The sequence below is a fragment of the Halichoerus grypus genome, chromosome 1, assembly GCF_964656455.1.
Source record: "Halichoerus grypus chromosome 1, mHalGry1.hap1.1, whole genome shotgun sequence".
Lineage (NCBI taxonomy): Eukaryota > Metazoa > Chordata > Mammalia > Carnivora > Phocidae > Halichoerus > Halichoerus grypus.
The window spans coordinates 105,057,576-105,078,685 of NC_135712.1; the positions used below are offsets into that span (position 1 = coordinate 105,057,576).

The 21,110-nt window shown below is 34.4% G+C and overlaps 1 protein-coding gene across 5 annotated transcripts in view; it reads right to left on the minus strand.

Annotated features, from left to right (window-relative positions):
* Window positions 1-21,110, minus strand: part of LEKR1 (leucine, glutamate and lysine rich 1) — a 180,488-nt gene that overhangs the window by 95,908 nt on the left and 63,470 nt on the right. For all 5 annotated transcript variants that reach the window (XM_078069993.1, XM_078069992.1, XM_036122393.2 and 2 more), the window contains 2 exons: window positions 8,199-8,318; window positions 1,512-1,687 (listed from right to left, as the gene is read on the minus strand). In XM_078069993.1, the coding sequence (XP_077926119.1) occupies window positions 1,512-1,687; window positions 8,199-8,318 (296 nt within the window). The remainder of the gene's footprint in view (window positions 1-1,511; window positions 1,688-8,198; window positions 8,319-21,110) is intronic.

The following is a 21,110-nucleotide window of genomic DNA, read 5'->3' on the forward strand; positions in this document are numbered from 1 at the left end:
TAGTTAACAGCTAATTTGAAATCCTGGTTAGTTATTTCTATCATCTGGATCAACTCAGGGTTGGTCTCTGCTGACTAATCTCTTGAGTATGGGCCATGTTTTCCTGTTTCTTCCCATACCAAGAAATTTGGGGTTGTATCCTGAACATTGGGGATGTTATGTTATGGAGACCCTGAATTCTGTTACGTTCCTCTAAAGGGTAGTGATTTTGACATTGTTTTATTTTAACAAGCAGTTAACTTGGCTGAACTCAAACTGTAAAATATGTCTCCCCTTGGGTAAGCAGCAGCGAAAATATCAATTATTTTGGCCTTTGATGGGTTATTTCAAGTCTTCCCTGTGCACATGTATTTCAGGAATAGGCCAAAGATTTGGAAAGAGCTTATATGCAAACTCTGAGCTCTTCCTCTCTGATCACCTCTTTTCTGGAATATTCTTTCTCAGAAGCTGCCTTAATCTATGTCCTCCAATCTTCAAGCCAAAAGACTATAGATTTATATCAGAGTTTTAGCTTCCCTGCATGGAACACACTGTACCCTGCTCTCAACCTAATAGCCTTAAACAAACAAACAAAAATAAAAACCAAACCCCAGGGAATTCACCCAGTTCCATTTTCTTCTTTTAACTAAAAAAAATTCATAGCCTTTAAAAAAAAAATGTCAGTTTTAGGTTCATAGTAAAATTAAGCAGAAAGTACAGAGAATTTCCATATAAATTCTGTCTTCACACATGCATAGCCTCTCCCATCATCAAAATCCTGCACCAGAGTGGGACATTTCTTATAATCAATGAACCTACACTCACACATCATATTCGCCCCCAAATCCTTAGTTTATATTAGGATTCACTCTTGGTGTTTACATTCTATGGGTTTTGATAAATGTATAATGACATGTATCCACCATTATAGTATCATACAAAGTATTTTCATTGCTCTAAGAATCTTCCATGCTCAACCTATTCTTCCCCTCCCACACTGGCAAAAACATATTTCTTTACTATATCTATAGTTTTACCCTTTGCAGAATGTCATTTAGTTAGAATCATATAGTATGTAGCCTTTTCAGATTGGCATCTTTCACTTAGTAATATGCATTCTTTCAATATTTGACATTCCCTCTGTTATGTGCTTGGTTTTGGTCACTCTCCAGTGTTTTTAAGTAGTTATTCTGTCCAGAATTTATCAGTTATCTGAGGGAAGGCTGATCCGACATGAAATACTAAATCATGAACAGAAGAAAAAGTTTTAAAATACAAATTGGCACATTTAACAGTAATAAACAGACTTCTGGTCACAGCTCAAGATAGATGTATCATGGTTTATTTTAGATCAGCCTATAATTATTGAATTTTAGGGTTCAAAGAAGTCATAATGGTCAGCTAGTTTACCAACAACAAATTTAAAAGTTGATCATAAGTTCCATCACATAAAATGAAGGATTATTTCATTACTTATGATGTACCATATAGCAAAAAAAAAGATGATTACATTCTAAATATACACAACAAACCTGTCAAGGCTGTTTCACTTATGGATTTAATTTGTAGAAAAACTTCTCCTTTCAGTGAAGTCCAGTTTTGAAAATTATCATATACTTCATTTTTAATACTGGTTAGCTCTCTTTTAGTAAAAGTAAGTAATGAAAGAGTCTTATTCCAGAAATATCTGTACTCCACCAATCTTCGACTGTAAAATAGTTTAAAAAATTAGGAATTTTAAAAATAGCAAGCATTATAACAAATATTTCTTTGAAAAAATGGTTTTCTTTGAAAAATGGTTTGAGAATGACCATATAATCTACTGTCTAAATGGAGACAATTTTGAATGTAAAAGGAGGTGCTATTTGTATTTTGCTGAGATGACAGATATAAACTGGAACTATCCCAGGAAAACTAAGGTATATGGTCACCCCAACTCATTTCCATTATATAAAGAAAGACAGCTAACTTTTTCATACACATTAATTCAATTAATGTTTTAAATTCATTCAACAGTAAATACTTAGTGAAGAAAATTAGGTCAAAGTGACTTAATCACAGAGCCAAAATGAGAATCTCATATTCTTAGACAGTATTCTTGCTACATACCATGGTTCTCCAGGTTGTATAAAACCTGGGGTGATAAAGAATACCTTTTAAAGTGATTGATCTAGTGCTCTTGCTTCATGAAATGTCACAGTTCAAAAGTAATCACAGATTTTCCGCAATCTCAGTGATTTTATTACTTCAGATGTCCTGGCTATAATTTACCTAATAAAAAAGATTCAGGCATAGATCTCGGAGTTATTAGCAAAAAATGATGACTGAAGCCATGGAATTATAATTATTTGGTTAATAATTATCTTCCTGAATGGACTAAATCTATAATGCAGAGACTATATCTGTCTTATTCAACACAGTTTCCCAAGCACCTAGCACAGTACCTACCACATAGTATATGCTCAACAAATACTGATGAATGAATGAGTAAAAATAATAGATCACCCAGTTGGAGGAATGAAGAAGTGAGAAGTACTGAGGATAAGACACCGGATAACACTAATGTTTTATGTGACTAAAACAGAAAAGAATCTCTCAAAAAAGACGAGGGAGTAAAAGAGAAGAACCAAAAGAATTAATATCTGAAATCCAGGAAATAAGAGAATTTAAACAAAAAAGTAGTGGTCAGTGTTTAAGCCTTCAGATAAAGGCTGAACAGAGTGCACTGTATCTGGTATTAAGGAGGCCTCTGGTGATCTCAGAGAGAGGCATTAGGTAGGAAAGAACAGAGCAACAAAGCAGAAGTGACAAAACAGGTGATACCAGCAATCAAGAACCTTGACTTAAGTGGCAAGAGGAGAAAGAGGAAAATGCAGAGTAGAATGGTTTGTTAAGACAGGAGACACCTGAGTGTGCAAACAGCTAAGTAACAATACAAGTACAGTCAGAGGCTAAATAAAAACACAGAAAAAAGATGCAGTCAATTTCTTGTGCAAAGTCCTAGAAAGGACAGAGGTAGGGCAGAGGCTGAAAGATTAGCCTTTGTCAGGAAAATGGGTGGTGTCATTCTATTGGTAACTAAGGTCCACCTGAGTGATGAAAAGCCACAGGAAATGCCTCTATCAGCCTGCAGAGCTGGGAGCTAAGAGAGATGCTAATTTCAAAAAGCAGAGGAGGAGTCCAAATAGATCACTTAATCAAGGGGGCCAAAAGTGAGAATGGGAAGTCTGAATGTAGAACCAGAAACTGGTAAGACGGAGACAAGAGCTATGAACTAAGCCAAGGTCAAGGGGCTAATGGTTTGGTGTAAGGCAGCTCCTGAGAGTAAGCCATGTGCATGGGAGTCAGGGCTTACAAGAATATTTAACAGAAAAAAAGACTGGATGTGGATTCAAGTGCTTCTGTAGGGAGAAAGGCTGGAAACAGAAAATTCAAGCTTGTTAGCCAAGAGCAGATCCATGTTCTATGGGGTCTAAATCTTATATGATTAGTGGTGAGTGGGAGGACAGCTTCCTTGAAAAAAAGAATATAAGAATGATGTCTACATGAGGCACCTGGGTGGCTCAGTCAGTTAAGTGACTGACTCTTGATTTAGGCTCAGGTCATGATCTCAGGGTTGTGAGACTGAGCCCCACCTCTGGCCCCACGCTAGGTGTGGAGCCTACTTAAGATTCTCTCTCCCTCTCCCTCTGCACCCCCACTCTCTCTCTCCCATTCTCTAAAAAAAAAAAAAAGGTGCCTACAAAATTAGGTTAAAAGTGTGTAATTATCCATAGAATGAGAAAAATCATTACAAATAAAAATTTTAAAGTTGATGAATTCCACCAATTTCACAAAATACAGGAAAATAATATAACTTCCTAATAAGTAACAGCTCTACAATACCTTTATTTTTTGAAGATTTTATTTATTTATTTATTTTTAGAGAGCAAGCATATGCACCATGCGTGAGTGGTGGGGAGGGGTGGGGGGAGAGGGAAAGAATCTATAGCAGACTCCGTGCTGAGTACAGAACCCAACTTGGGGCTTGATATCACAACTCTGAGATCATGACCTGAGCCGAAACCAAGAGTCAGAGGCTTAACCAACTGAGCCACCCAGGCACCCTATTTGCAATTTTTGTCTACATGTTCTACAACCACTTGTCCATATGAGAACCATTTCATATAATACTTTATGTGGAGAAAATATAAAAATTATATAGCCTTTCATCTAGCATGGCCATTAGTTTTTTATTATTGGTAGTTTTGAAAGATTCTTTCAGCTTTATGGTTCATTACTGATAACATTGTAAATATTATACGTTGTCCAATTTGGAAAAAACTTATCAAATTTTTTTATATGATTATAAGATTAGGAACATTTCAAGTGTTTTCAGAAAATGACTAGGCTTAAATTGTCTTTGAAATGAGGAGGCTCATAAGCCAATTTATCTTAGATGTCCTTGAAATGGTATGATTTTTATGTTGTATTCAGTGATAGTAGCTTTTGTAAATCGGCAGATGCTTAAATCTTTCTTCAATGTTTTTGGATAATTAACTCCACTTCATTGAATAGATTATGAAATAATCCAAGAGCTTTTGTTGAAAAAATCTTTCTCTTAATGAATTCACCTGTAATATAATCTGAAAAAAAGTTACAATTTTTATGTGAGAATAATTTCTATGCTTAACTTGATCTTTATTGTTTTTATTCCATTAATTTTTTAAAATTCACACACATACAGATTTTTAGTCTGTGATGTCTTGCTTTTTTTTTTTTTTTAAAGATTTTATTTATTTATTTGTCAGAGAGAGAGAGGGAGAACAAGCAGGAGGGGAGCGGCAGGCAGAGGGAGAAGTAGGCTCCCTGCCAAGCAAGGAGCCTGATGTGGGACTAGATCCCAGGACCCTGGGATCATGACCTGAGCCAAAGGCAGATGCTTAACCGACTGAGCCACCCAGGTGCCCCGATGTCTTGATTGTATTATTGAAGCATTCTAAAATGTCTTTCCAAATGGCAGCTTTAACAGTGTATTCCCAACTCAATTTTCCCTTACTCAGACTCCCAAAATATTTGTGACTACTCTAATGGCACACCAACATCACAAGTTTAAGAAAGGGGAAATCAGAGTGGAAAAAGAAAGAATTTTAACCAATTACAATTAGGCCACCTTACTATTGCTAGGGGCCCTCTGAGAACCTTAGAAGGGGCTCCTGAGTGAAGGGATCTGAAATTTAAGCATCATTTCATTCACAGTAAATGATGTCTGTGGTTATAACATTAATTTCACTTGGGTGGCTCAGTCACTAAAGCGTCCAACTCTTGATTTTGGCTCAGGTCATAATCTAAGGGTTGTGAGATCGAGGCCTGCATTGGGCTCCATGCTGGGTGTGGAGCCTGCTTAAGATTCTCTCTCTCCCTCTCCCTCTCTCCCCCTTCCATCTCTAAAAAAAAAAAAAAAAAAAAAAGTAAGTACTTTATATTTCAAACAATTTATGAAAGATTCACAATAGGAATCCTCTAAAAGTAAACACTGCCTAAAATATTTCAAATATGGATTGATTTGGAGCACTGGATTTATATACAGATTTACATAAAGTGAAGTATACTTATATTCCATACTATTTTTTAGTGTCCATTTTACAGGCCTTCTAAACTTAATTCCCATTCTCAAAGGCATTTTATTCTGAATAGCAAATGTGCTGAGCCAATTGAGGCAGACCACACACACTCCTGATCACCTCCTTGGCAAGAGACAGGCTGGAAATGATGTCAGGAAAAACAAAGCATGATGAACATTTTTCTGGAGGCTAGGTGATTAAGCCCAATTGCAATTAAGTAAATGACAGAATAATTTTAAAAGAGCAATGCGACTCAAAGACACAGTTCATTGATCTATTAAAAGTTCCTTTTGGGATGCCTGGGGGGCTCAGTGGGTTAAGTGTCTGCCTTCGGCTCAAGTCATAATCCAGGGTCCTGGGATGGAGTGCTGCATCAGGCTCCTTGCTCGGCAGGGAGCCTGCTTCTCCCTCTGCCTGCCACTCCCCCTGCTTGTGCTCTATCTCTGATGAATAAATAAATAAAATCTTAAAAAAAAAAAAAAGGGGGAAGTTCCTTTTAGGCTCCACAAATAAAATGATTATATCTGAGCACCTAAAGTTCATGCTTCTTTTCTTTGCCACATTTAGAGAGATGATAAGCTCCTTTTCTTCTGTATTCTAGTAGATATTTTTAAGATAAATTACTATAAAATCAGCTTTTAGTAATGCAACAAAATCACTGACCCTATAAATTTTGCTTTTATTTTCACCAGACTGCTTGTTCCTATGCAATGTAACTACTAGTGAGGAATAAAACCAGTAATCATTTCTATTTGTATATTATAAACTTTTATTTGTACTAAGTGTTTAGTTAGATGGTTACTTCCAAAATTGCTTTTTAGTAAATGCTATATTTTTTATATGTCAGACCCCAGACTCCCAATTTATAATCTTTTAACTAAAAATAAACAAAAGTCACATATCTATTGAAATTTTTTTAAAAAAATAAGCAGTTAAAAGTATAACTCAAAATGATAAAACTAGAACACAATAAAAGTAACAATATGCCTCAGTTTTTTCAAGAATTTAAAATGCTACAAATCACATGTAAAATGTGAACATTTTATCAGTCTTAATATTTTATTTTATTTTTTTTTTTTTTATTTTTTTTTAAAGCTTTTTTTTTTTTTTTTTTTTTTTTTTTAAGATTTTATTTATTTATTTGACAGAGAGGGAGACAGCGAGAGAGGGAACACAAGCAGGAGGAGAGGAAGAGGCAGGCTTCCTGCTGAGCAGGGAGCCTGATGCGGGACTCGATCCCAGGACCCTGGGATCATGACCTGAGCCGAAGGCAGACGCTTAACGACTGAGCCACCCAGGTGCCCCCAGTCTTAATATTTTAAAGCAGCATTAATTATTTAATCTAGTTCTGGTCTAACCTTTAAAATTCGGTCAATCCTACCACCCACAATGGCATTAATGGATAAAATAAATGGGACTTTCTTAGCAGACCTGAGCCAGAGCTATTGGAAGAGCCAACTGGTCGGCCTGACTAAAGTGAAGAACTGGAGTCACCTCCTGGTTCAATACCAGATTTCTAGGACAAGGCAGGAAAGATTTCTGATGACAAAAACGATCATCTGTTTTATGAGTAGACTCATCAATTCAAAAATTATTTATTGAGCGTCATTATGTGCAAGGCATTTATGAAAAGTAGTTGACCAGCAGATGATCACCAGATAGTATACTAAAAATTATTAGCCCAGGTAATTTTTTTAATGAAACAATGTCTCTGGCAACAACTAGTAGATTGAAAAAGAAAAGAAAGGAACCTAACCTTCAAAATATTCATTCAACATATTTTTTTAGTAACCCAGAACCTGTGTCTATTTATAATGTTCATTTAACTTATTTCTCTTTTCTAAAGATAAGTTACTCAATTTTGAAAAGAATCACTGTTTCTGATATTCTCAATATATTCAATTCCAATTTTATAAAAGAAAATGAACTTCCTAATTTATTTAGAACATTGGGTTTTAACTTTAGGTATTATAAGCCCTCCAAAGATTATATAAAAGCAGAATTAACACCATTTATGTTGGAGATTTTGAAATTTAGGAGGTCTATTACTATTATTAGAAAGTTACCCTATTCTAGGGTGCCTGGGTGGCTCAGTTGGTTAAGCAACCAACACTTGGTTTCGGTTCAGGTCATGATCGCTGGGTCCTGAAATGAGCCCCTAGCTGGGCTCCACACTCAGAAGGGAGTCTGCTTGAAGATTCTCTCCCTCTGCTCCTCCCCTATTCATGCCCGCATGCACACTCTTTCTCTCTCAAATAAATACATAAATTTTTTTTAAAAAGTTATCCTATTCTTCTCTACTTTTTGTATCACTGGACTATCAGGCAGGGAATTGAATACACCAAGAAATACTGGTCAAGAGAAAAATGAATTAGTTACTGTGCTTTCATTCTAAATGTTACTGCACAATAAAAGCAAGGTGTTTGCCCGATTTAAATATATTGCTAAAACTATTCAGTTGAGATAATGATCAAAAAAACCCCAAGAGAAGTTGTTTCCTTTTTTTCCAACCACACCGAATATAGAAACTCTATTACTAAAATCTGTTTGAATGTTTATAAAGTTAATGCACTTTTTCAATCCTTATCATTTTCAATTCTTTAAAGATAATCTTACCTGAATACTTGTGATTGTCTCTGCTTAATTTTTAATTCATGTTGCAAATGATTCAATTCTTTCTGTACTCTCTGAAATTCATATTGTTGACTTTTTAACTGCATGCTTACATCTTGAATTCTAAAAATATAAACAAACAACATCCATTACAAATATTCCTTCCTGAGAATTTTATTAAATTAAAATTTAAATACACTTTTAATAAAAATAAATGTTAAAAAGTATGCACCTTTATATATGCTAAATGAATGTACAGAAAAAGTATGGAGAGACACATATCAAACACCATCACTCCTGGGGAGGAGAGTGGAACTGATGGGCAGGGGAAAGGCAAAGAACATTGAAGGGAGGCATAACTTTTACTCTGTATCTTTTGTATTGTTCAAATTTTTCAATGAACATGTATTTTCACTTGAATTACTAATTAAAATGTAACTACCCAAATATCAATTTTTATTAAAAGTAATATATGCATACAATTTCGAATGTCAAATATTACTAAAAGAGCTAAAGAAAGAACAGTAATCATTGCCTTTACCTCAATTTCCACTTCCCAAAACAACTTTCAACTTTTTTTCCTGATTCCTCTAGTATTTCCTTCTATAAATAACATGCTTATATTGTTATTCCTTAATATTTCAGTATTCCTTAATATTTAGATATTACTTAGTAAATTACAAATCAGTTAAGATCTGATTCTGCTAGATATAACCGAGACCTAAACATGATAGCTTAAATATACAAGAGTATATTATATTGCATAAGACAAATGTATTGTTAGCCAATCCAATGCTGATAATAGTAGCCTTATAGAGTCATCAGAGTCCCAGGATCCTTACAACTCTCTGGTCTACCACCTTCGGTGTGTGTTCTTTATTTTCATTGACCATGATAGTGGCAGAAACCCCAACAACTCCTTTCCCATTCCAGACCAGCAGCAAGAGGAGAACAATGGCTCACTCTGTTTTAAGGAGACTTCTTGGAAGTACCACCGATTACTTCTGCTGAACTTAGACATTAGACACATGGCCATACCTATTTCAAGTAAAGCAGATATATCCACAGTTCTATTACTAAGGAAGAAGGAACAATGATGTTAGGGTAGGTAGCTAGCAGCTTATATCACAATCCTAATAAGAACTGACCCTCCTACACATACCTATACTCTTATACACACATACAAACACATGCCTTTCTCATCTCACCCTCCCTTTATTTAAATAAACCTTTTAATTTAGTATTTACATTATTCTTCACTAGTGAGCCACATGTTATGATATGATCACATTTCTTATACAACTTTTTGCTGTCCCTGGATTAAAAAACCATCCCCTTTTCTTCTTAGTTTTCTGTGTACCTATCACTGATACATCTTCCAAATCCGACAGAGGTGTAATTCTTCTTTCTCAACACCTTCAGACACAGCAGAAAACTCTTCAATATCATATCTTTTCTAGGAAATACCCTTCCCAGAGCTCTCTATTCCCTTGCTCCAGTGTGGGTATTCTCTCAATTGACTATACAACTGTCATTCTGGGACTTTCCTTTCTTGTCATTTCAGGAACTGTCCTCAGCTCTCTTTCATGTCAAATCCTCTGTATCTTGGTTCTAAAGTCTTCCTCCTCTATGGTGTACTCCTATTGGTGGAATAAATCCTCCAGGAGCATTTTGTGCATGAGAAGTAAATTTGAGAATGTGAATATCTGAAAATATCTTTACTATATATCAGACTGGACAGTTTAGCTGAATATAGAATCATCCATGAGAAAAATATTCTTCATGCGAAAATTAGGGTACCGTCCTCTGTTTCCTAACTTCCGGTGCTTTTTTGCAAAGTCCGATGCCATTCTAATTCCTACTTCTTTGTATGATACATGGTAGGTTTTCCCCATTCTGCCCCTGCCCTGGTTCAGAAGCTTTAAAATTTTTCTCTTTTTACTTAGTATTCTTAAATTTCATCACAATATATTATCATGTCAGTCTTTTGTCATTCTCTGTGCTGGGCACTTCATGAGTATTTGTTTTGGAAACTGATGTTTAGTTCCAGGAACTTTACCCTAAGGAGAATGATTCCTTCCCCACCATTTTCTGTTTCCTTTCTGGAACATCTTTCTATTTGGATGTGGAACCATCTGGAGACATCTAATTTTCTTAAATTTTTTTGGCATCTTACTACTTTGGACATTTTGTTTTAATTTCATTATCTTCCATTCTGCCTATAAATTTTTTAATTTCTGCTATCATATTTTAATTATCAGGAATTCTTTCTTATTCCTCAAAAGGTTGCTTTTTTATTACCCCTTGTTCTTATTTCATGGATACAATTTCTTCTCTTATTCTTTTGATGATAATTTTGATATCAATTACGCTGTGTTTTAAAGTTTTTTCAGCTTATTGCATTGCTTCTGTTTCCTCTAGGTTTTTAAATTTTTTCTTTGCTTTGTTCTTTGTCTTTCACATTTGAAGCCTCCCTTACAGTCTGGAGATCCTTTGCTATCTATTCATATTTACAATGAAAACTATTGGTCCAATTTCTACAAATTAATAATGATGAAGGGAGAAAGGGGGGGAGGGTGGCTTTTCTAGATAAAAAAGAAGCAACAAAAGTGACATGTGGACCTTGTACAGAACCAGATTCAAACAAATGAACTAAATTTGTTTAAATACTAAGGAAATTTGATTATGAACTGGGAATTAGAAAATACAGAGGAACTATTGCTAATTTGGGGATAATGATACTGTTGTTATATAACAAAATGGCACATCACCCTGAAGTAAATAGGGATGAAAATAGCATGCAGTCTTGGGTCTTCCTTAAATTACTTTAGCAAACAACAAAAACAAAGGGACAGATGAAACACATATGACAAAAATCATGGTAATTTTTGAATCTGTAATAATGGATATTTATTATGGTATTTTCTCTTTTAAAAATCTAACGAATGAGACACTGAAATGCCTTAAGCTTCTGTGGTGTGCGTTGGAATTATTAAATGATGGGCTTCAACTGTGGGGAGATCATGTGGGGAATTAGCTATTTTGATAGTACCTATGCCATCTGCCAGAGTTAGGACAAGGTAATTAAAAGTCTGGGGAGAAAGAGTGGGAGAGAGGTTCTGAAAGCCTAAATGCACTTCTAAAATATTTTTAATAAATTCTATTTTCAGCCTCACTTTGTACCCACAACAAGTATTTCTTTTGGCATACTAAGAGAAAAAAAATCAGCCAAATGTTGTTTTCAGGAGTCACATCTAAAAAAAAAAAAAAAAATTAACAGAAATGTAGAAAATAAAAGGTTAGAAAAATATATACCAGACAGACGTTTTAAAAATGATAAAAGATATACATTAATATTAACAACTAGCTATACAATAAATAGAACCCTTTAGTTTTAATAAAAATCCCAATCTACCAAGAAAAATAATAATCATGAACTTTTACATACCCAAAACATGGCTTTAAAACATAAAGAAATATCTGTTAAAAATCCAATGAGAACAAATTATTCATCATAATGGGAGCTATTAACACATTTCTCACAGAAATGGAATGGTTACAATGATATGAAAAAGAGTAAAGATACTGAGGACTTGAATAACATAATTAACAAACTTGATGTATGGATATAATTAGAGGTTATATCTAATAATCATTCTTTCAAGCACATGGTATAATCACAAAAACTGACCATGTAACCAGCCACAATTAAAATTTTAATATGTTCTTAAAAAGAAAAAAAATCATATACACACATTCATTGCTTACAGTAAAATTACATAAAACATTTACAACAAAAAGCCAATTAAAAAATCTACATACATGGAAACTTAAACATACATCTAACAAACGTTGGGCCAAAGAGGAAATAAAAATAAAAACTATAAACTATTTAGAAATAAATAAGGGAAACATGATATACCAAAGTACTCAGAGAAAAACTTACAGTCTTAAATGCATTTATTTAAAAAAATGAATGGGTATTCTGAATGTCATGATCCAAGAGAAATGTATAAATGACAAAAAACAATCAATGCTCAGAAGCAAGGTACCCCAGTAGCAATGAGCACACCCAATTCTCACATCTGGGTTTCTAAATACCATTTCCCAATAAAAGAAACCAAGGCATCTTAGAGAATTGGTTGATTCCAGAATTGGTTGGGGCAGGGAAAATCTAAGGCAAGCTCAGAACATTTTGTGGTGCCAGAAAGTAAGGAAGAGCTCAAGAAAGATAGGGCACAGGTAACACCTGAAAGCTCCTAACAGCCAAAACTGGAACAGTTTAGAAACAAAATAAATAACTATAGTATTTGAGTATAACCCACAAAATAAAAGTAAATGATCCCATACTGATATTAATAAGTAACTGAACAGATAAATAAATGGAAGAGAAGGAATAGCCCTTCCCTCACAAAGAAATTCCAATTAATAAATATAGGAGGAATAAGGGAAGTATTTACTCCAAGATATGTATTAATTGCAAAGGGAAAAATAATAATTTTACAGTGGAGGAACCTGGCAAACACCACCTTAGCCAAGTGATCAAGGTTAACATCACCTGTAAGAAGACATATTGACAGCATATATACTCTACCATGATATACACTGAGAAGGGCACATCACTTCTGTGGTATTTTTGCCAAAAATGAATAATCTCAATATAATTATGAGTAAATATCAGACAAACCCAAATTAAGGGATATTCTACAAAATAACTGAAAAGTACTCTTGAAAAGCCTTGGGTCATGAAAGGCAAAGATTAAGGAACTGTCACAGCCCGAAGAAGGCTAAAACAGTATGAGCTCTAAATGCAATGTGTGATTCCAGACTGAATCCTGGACTGAAGAAAAAGATGTTAGTAGCAAAACTGATACAATCAAAGTCTGTAGGTTAGTTAATAGTATTGTACCAATTTTAATTTCTTCGTTTTTATAGTTGTACCATAGTTATGTAAGGTATTAACATTAGGGAAAGCTGGGCATATGGAAACTCTCTGTACTATTTTTGCAATCTTCTACAAATCAAAATTACTTCAAAATAAAAAGTTAAACAAAATCACACATACATACGCAATGAATAATTTGTAGATGTCAAACATATCTGTAGTATAAATTGTGTAAAAAGGTGGGTGTGTTTTAAATTTTGGGGGTTATACAATATTTTTAATGGCAAAATAAAAGGAAATAACTTTCATGGTCAATACTAGAGGAACACTAAATAACCTATATTCCTATGTAATACTATATAAAAAAGAAAAAAGAATAAAGTAGATCTCTATGTCCTGGCATGGAAAAAATACCAAGACTAATTATGGAGGAAAAAGCAAAGCTGTAATTTACAGATCAGTAAAAGCTTTCAAACACTTCTAGTGGGAATGTAAATTAATACAACTACTTTGAATACATAGTTGGATCTATAAACCTGGCCATATGTATATGGCCATAATCCAGAATTTCCACACCTAGTACATACCCAACAGAAATGTGCTCATATATTCACCAAAGACATGCACATGAATGCTCACGGCACCAGTGATTATAATAGCCCTGAATCAGAAACAGCCCAAATGCCCAACCACAGCAGAGCAGATAAATCCACTGTGGTATATTCATACCATAGAAAACTGAACAGCAACAGGAATGAACAGCAGCTACCCAATACAACATAGATGCATCTCACAAACATAATGCTAAGTGAAGGAAAGCAGACAAAAGAATGTATACTATATAATTCCATTTACATAAAGTTTAAAAAAAAGGCAAAATTAATCTATGGTGTTATAAATTAAGATAGTAAATTTCTTTGGGTGGGTGACAGTAAAAGAGGTAAAGAAAGCTTCTAGAAGGATGTTATGTTCTGTTTCATGATCTGGGTGCTGATTACATGGGAAATTCAGTTTGTGAAATTTAATTTAGCTGTACATGCATATTTATGCATTTGTCTCGATATTATACTTCAATAAAAATTTATAAAAATAAAATGGAATTTAAATAAACACCTAGATAGCTTATTATGTGTGTATAAGCATATCAAGATTGATAAACGTGGAAAAATCCAGAAATATTGGAAGAAAATTTAAGTTAATATACTGCTGGATTAAATGACATTTGTGTTAAACATTCCTTAATTGAAGCCCACTCTAACTATTGAGATTTACCCAAAAAGAATTCTAAGCTTGTATTTTTACAAAATATTTTCCTTTCTATAATTAAAAAAAAAACAACCATATACATTAAAACACTTTCCAAGTTTACTTCTTTTAATATGTTTCCCAAATGAATGTTACATATAAATAGCATCTCAGGCCCTCTAACAATACTCCCTGAGAAGTTAGGCCACATTACTTCATTCTGTTCTGGCTATGTAAGTTAACTTCACTTCTTTCAAATTAAACTGATATGGTTTAAAATGCCATGCCTGGGGGCGCCTGGGTGGCTCAGTCGTTAAGCGTCTGCCTTCAGCTCAGGTGGTGGTCCTGGGGTCCTGGGACAGAGCCCCACATTGGGCTCCCCACTAGGCGGGAAGCCTGCTTCTCCCTCTCCCACTCCCCCTGCTTGTGTTCCCTCTCTCGCTGTGTCTCTCTCTGTCAAATAAAATCTTCTAAAAAAAATAAAAATTAAAAAAAATAAAATAAAATGCCTGGAAAGGCACTAATGTTTGCTTTTACCGTATATATCAACTTTATGAAATAAACAATTCACATAATAGTGTAATAAAGTGTGTACTGTGCAAGCACACATTTTTCTCTAACAGCCACAATTCTGCATTAAAGTTGAATACTATGTTGATGTGAGGACATGTTGTTGTCTAGTGAGAGGGTGTTCCTGAAAATAGTAGGGACTAACAGTTCTAGCGTAGAGAGTCCTGTGCTGGAAGTTAGATGACTTGTATTATAAACCTCTTGCCAATGCATCCATGAGAACAACACATTTATTACCCTTATCTATTTCCGAGCTTTTCCCTTAGCTAACTTGACTAAAATGAGTTGTGTGAGAATCACAGAGTTGTAAAACAAATTTGGGAAAGGTATTTAGTCTCTTAGTTATTTCCATTTGGATCATGTATTAATATCACTCATAATGAAAATATTCTAAAGGAAAATACTTTAAAAACACCCTTTTAACTTCCATCCACTCTGTAATCAAACCCTTTAGAAAACACAAGAAAACTAATCACATCATTGGGGATTTTACTACCTGTAACCTACATTCTTTTATGTCAAGCTCCTGGATCTAAGGATTCCTTTATTTTTAGTCTTTCCCTCAAACTGGTTTTGCAGCAATCTAAGATGACAGGTGGAAGCTCAGGGTCTAAAGAAACGGGGTGGGGGATTTTCAGGATTATATCCCACCAAGATCTGACAGGCAAAGGCATCCAATTATCAAAGGGAAAATTAGGACTACAACAAAGAAATCAATCAAAACAAGATAGTACTTCAAGAGTTCTTGGGAAATGGATTTCAGAAATGGACATGCAACTAACTGCCAATTACAAAAAGTGGCTTCTGTAACTGCTCCTCTGGAATTAACCACTGCCTAAATGCATCCAGAAAATTAAATTGCCTTTCAAGAAAGTAGGGGATATGGGGTGGGGAGTCCAAGTATATAGGTAGATAATCATTTAGGATTCAGTAAAACCAGAAAGAATTCTTATTTTGCAAAGTCACTAAGCACTTTGTGAAACTCTGGAGACAGAAACCAAACTTCTTTACCTACTATCAGGAGTATGGCAACTTCAAAAATGTCAACTGGAGAATGCCCAGGACCAAAAATGTCACTAATATTCAAGTGCATAGAACAGTAGCAATATTTAAAACAAAATTATTTGTGGGGCACCTGGGCAGCTCAGTTGGTTTAGCATCCGACTCTTGATTTCGGCTCAGGCCATGATCTCAGGGTCATGATCTCAGGGTTGTGGGATCGAGCCCCGAATTGGGCTCCGCGCTCAGCAGAGTCTGTTGGAGATTCTTTCCCTCTCCCCCTCCTCCCCCGCCCCCCCTGAGCTCACTTCCGCTCTCTCTCTCAAATAAATAAAATCTTTTTTAAAATAAATAAAATTATTTGTGAATGCAAACATGTAATTTCCTTTTGAGTGATATCCTATTGCTTTTATTTATAGAATTACTATGATACCTATTTATATCTTCCTACAAAAGTTCTGGCTTAGTTACTAAAACATATCCTTTTTTTAGGTAGTTAATTTTATCCCAGTCATTATTGTATACATTATCAATGTACTTTCAGTATATTGATAACTAATGTACTCAATAGTTTGGCTCCTTCTAAAGGGTGATTGCCCTATTGAGGTAAGCTTCAGGAATATTTACCTTTGCTAAAAGGTAGAGGTCTCAAAAGCCTAACAATAATAAGCTGTTGTCTTGACTTTGATATCACACATTCATATTCGTTCCCTCCCCTCTCCTCTTTCCTCTGTCTCTGTCTCTCTCCACCCTCTTCCAACAATGTGAGAGAACGGTCCCTTGCATTGGATTGAATTAACACAGCTTTTCAAATTAACTTCATTTAATTAATCTCATTTGAGCTTTATTCAGTCTTTAATTTCTCCCTTAGTCTCTTTTTTTAAAAAATTTTTTAAATGGATAAATACCATAACCTCCCAAAACTGAAGCAGAAAGAAAGAGAAAATTTGAACAGACTACCAGCAATGAAATGGAATCAATAATCAAAAAATTCCCCTGGCCTCTTTAATATGTAGAGACTATATTAAATAGATCTTCCTTTGACTAAGCATGATACTCTTAAACTTCACTAGTACAGAAGCAGAAGTTAAAAATCTTAACCCTGACTTAATAAACAAACATAATTCTGTATTGTAGGGTTGATGTATATTTTCACAAAATGGAGGTGAAATGTTTTACTGTATTTTCCTTGAAGGTAGGGGGGATAGAAGACAATTTGGAGAAAAATGGAAATTTCCATCATTTTAAAATGCTCTTAATAAAATCACATTATTTATGTAAAACACTTTTAAATATCGATACCATTTTAAGGTACTCTCAATAATTACATTATTTATTCTTTATTGCAAGAACTTATGATTCTTATTTCCCTAATTGTTCTGTCCCAGTTTTGGTAACAGCAGGCATGGATAAACATTCTTCTTTTGATTAACTTTAAAGGATGGAAATGCATATAAAATCCCTGGATATTCTCTTTTTCATGTAATGGTTAGCTACTGTTTTGTCTACCCTATATGATTCCTTTTCTACGGAATCCCTCAATACTTTATGCAAGGATTATTTTTTTCCACTCTGCTCTTAAAGTTCCAACCATTCATATGACTGCCACAGAAGTTTCCATGTTCCAGGACCCAACTCCACTGGCTAGGTGGATGAAACACCTCCCCCAAACTGGGTCAATCAGAGCTCTTCTCTAGGATTTGTTTTTCCCCCTGCACTAGAGAAAACAGCAGGCAGTCCCTCTCAGGTGGCAGTAGATATAAGAACTAAAACTTAGGCATTCTGGGCAACTGCTTTTCCTTCTGAAAGGAAAAAAGTAAATATGCAGTGTTAGAGAATAAAGCCAGTATGCAAAGAGAAGCAGAGATGAAAGACAAGAAAATCGGGGCGCCTGGGTGGCTCAGTCGTTAAGTGTCTGCCTTCGGCTTGGGTCATGATCTCAGGGTCCTGGGACTGAGCCCCACATCGGGCTCCCTGCTCAGTGGGAAGCCTGCTTCTCCGTCTCCCACTCACCCTGCTTGTGTTCCCTCTCTCGCTATGTCTCTTTCTGTCAAGTAAATAAAATCTTAAAAAAAAAGAAAGAAAGAAAGACAAGAAAATCTTAGGGTGGTCATGTCCTTTGTTCAGGTTATTCCTGAGGCCTAGTTTCATAGGCCCTTCCAAGGTTTAATTTTTTTCCTTGAAATCTGTGATCCACTAAACACTTTTTGCCCAAGCTGGTTCAAGCTAGATTTTAGTTACTTACAATTAAGAGTTTTAACTAATAGTGTATGGCTCAGGATCCATCATACAGCAAACTTAAATTAACTTCTAAGGTTAGATTGAAGATTGAATGCTTTCTACTAATCCTTAAAAATGGAAAACATTTAGCAAAATAAGCTCATGACAATAAATAGGCAACTTGGAGAAAAGCGATATTCTGAGTAAACTGAAAAAAATGTACACCACTAAAATTCAGCGAAATGGAACTTGAAACATAATTGTTAATTATAACAATTATATTACATGTTTACCTATAATATATATAACATATGTATTTAAATTTCTACATGTATAAATCCCTCATTGTAGGGTTTCTGTCCCCTATAGCAGAATCCACTTTAACCAATACACTTTGTGTTGTCTAGGACTTGGGACTTCTCCACGGGGTTTGTTTTACCTTCAGAGTTACCAAAGGGAAGGGAGCACAGGTTCTTTTTGCTGTGAGATCTTCAAACTAACTTGAGGAATCTATCACATACTCTCCTTTTCTGGGACACTAACCAGTGCCTAATCTCTCTCTTCTCTACTGACTTTTTTCTCACTTCCTCAATTCACAGGGTCTTTATCTCTCCCAGTAGAGGAAAAAAATTATTCTCTTACGTTCATCCAAATCTATGATTTTTGCCATAAACTGCTTGCTCTCAGTTCCTTGGGGCTTTGACTTTTCTTCTTAGTGAAGTATAATTTACATGCAATGTTATATTAGTTTCAGTATACAACATATTGATTCAACAATCCTATATATAACTCAGTGGTCATCACTATACGCATAGTCACCATCCGTCACCATACAACATTATTACAATATTATTGACTATATTCCCTATGCTGTACTTTTCATCTCTGTGACTTATTTATTTTATAACTGGAAGTTTGTAATTTTCTTAGTCCTCTTTATCTATTTCACCCATCCCCCCACCCTCCTCTTCTCTGGCAACCACATTTGTTCTCTGTATTTAAGTTTGTTTTTTGTTTCTTTGTTCATTTGTTTTGTTTTTTAGATTCCACATATAAGTAAAATCATATGGTTTTTGTTTTTCTCTACATGACTTATTTCATTTAGCATAATACCTTCTAGGTCCATCCATGTTGTCATAAATGGCAAGATCTTTCTTTTTATGGCTGCATAATAGTCCAATACCCACATACACACACACATACACACACACCCCACATCTTCTTTATCCATTTGTCTATTCGATGAACACCTGGGTTGCTTCCATATCTTGGCTACTGTAAATAATATTGTAAACAATATTTTAATCTAATAAGTTAACAAAGATTTTAAAAAATGAGTATCCAATCCAATACTGGCAAATTACAATGAAACAACATTCTCTTAAATCATTTGTGGGAGTATAAATTTTTAATGGTCTGTTTTTGTAATGCATTTGGAAACTATGGATTAAGATTAAAATATTCATATTCTTTGACTCAGGAATTTCACTACAGAAAACTTTTTTGTTTTCTTTAGCCTTGAGAAAGCCAATCACCATAGCAATTTGCAGTAGCAAAAATCTGAGAGTAATACAAATGTTCAGTAAGAAAATGATTAATTGATTTACTAATGCAATTTTAGTTATTAAAAATAATTTTATAGTAGGTATGCAATAATACAGAAAAATACTTAACATTATGGTGTTAGATTTTTAAAAATCAGGATATCAAATTACATAACTGTTTTTTAAACTATAAACAATGAAAATTTTTATAAATATAAGCTAGATATTATTCTATATGTTAGCAGGGAATATGATTTGCATTCCAAAGACTGCTATTAGTGAAAGGCTGATCTCTAAGAAAGTGCTAGCACCTTAAATAAAGGGACAAAAGCCATTGTTCTCCAAATATAGGAACACACAGCTACCCTGTATAAGGGGCTAGCTGCTCAGCTGACGTTGCCTCCAGTTTTTTAAATCTTGGTGGTTATGACATATAATTTCTTAAAATCCAATTTTAGTGCAGTATTACATACTGTTCAGGAGCTCCTCAGTGACATTTAGGTATGTCCTTTTAGCTAAAATGCATGTATTTATTCTCTTCACCCTATAATAATAAAATAGCTATATAAGATTATTTTTAAAAACCTTTCATTAAAATTCTTATAGAAAAAATAACTTATTTTGATTGTGAAACTCAGCTTCTAAATCTCTTTCTCATTAAAATAACTTTTAAAAATGTGATTTTTTGATGCTCTTAGGGTAATAAAATGAACACATTTTAAAAGAAGAGATTGACTCCAAAAAGCCTGTATCAGTTATCTCGGGAAGTGACATTAAGGGCAATCTTTTTCATCTACTTTCTACTTTCCAAATATTCCATAATGTGCACAGTAAAAACAAGAGGCTTAATTAAAAAAAAAATAGACAATAGCAAATAATTTATAATGTTTGAAGCAAAAAAAATGAGTGCATTTGAAACACAGTATGATAGCCCATTTGCTAATGCACTCCAAAACATCATTAGATTACATTAATTGTTTTAAACATTAGTCTATATATCTGCTCTTCTTTGAAAAGGTTCAAGAGTTATGTGTGAGCTTCTAGAAGTAATGCATAGAACTGTAAGATATTCAAAGAATCATTAAAATTTGAGGCTTCCTTTCTTCCCATTTTTAGGTTTGAAGAAATAGTAAATCTGCTTCAATTAGGGAAAAGAGAATATGTAACAGCTTCAGGTCACTATTTTTAATCTTCAGATAAAACTGCAATTACACTATGGAAGAAAAACAAAAACAGAAATCATTCACTCAAAAATATGTATGACATGCCCACTATGTACATGATAGCACACAGGCACCATTAAAGATTGGGAAATAAAGGCATGGTTACCTGCCTTCTAGTGACTCAGGGTTAGATGTGGGAGAGGATAAACATGAAGAGTTACATTACAGTGGGATGAAGACGGTAAAGGAAGAAGGCAGATGAGAGGAGGCAGAAAGGCAAGGAACCAGC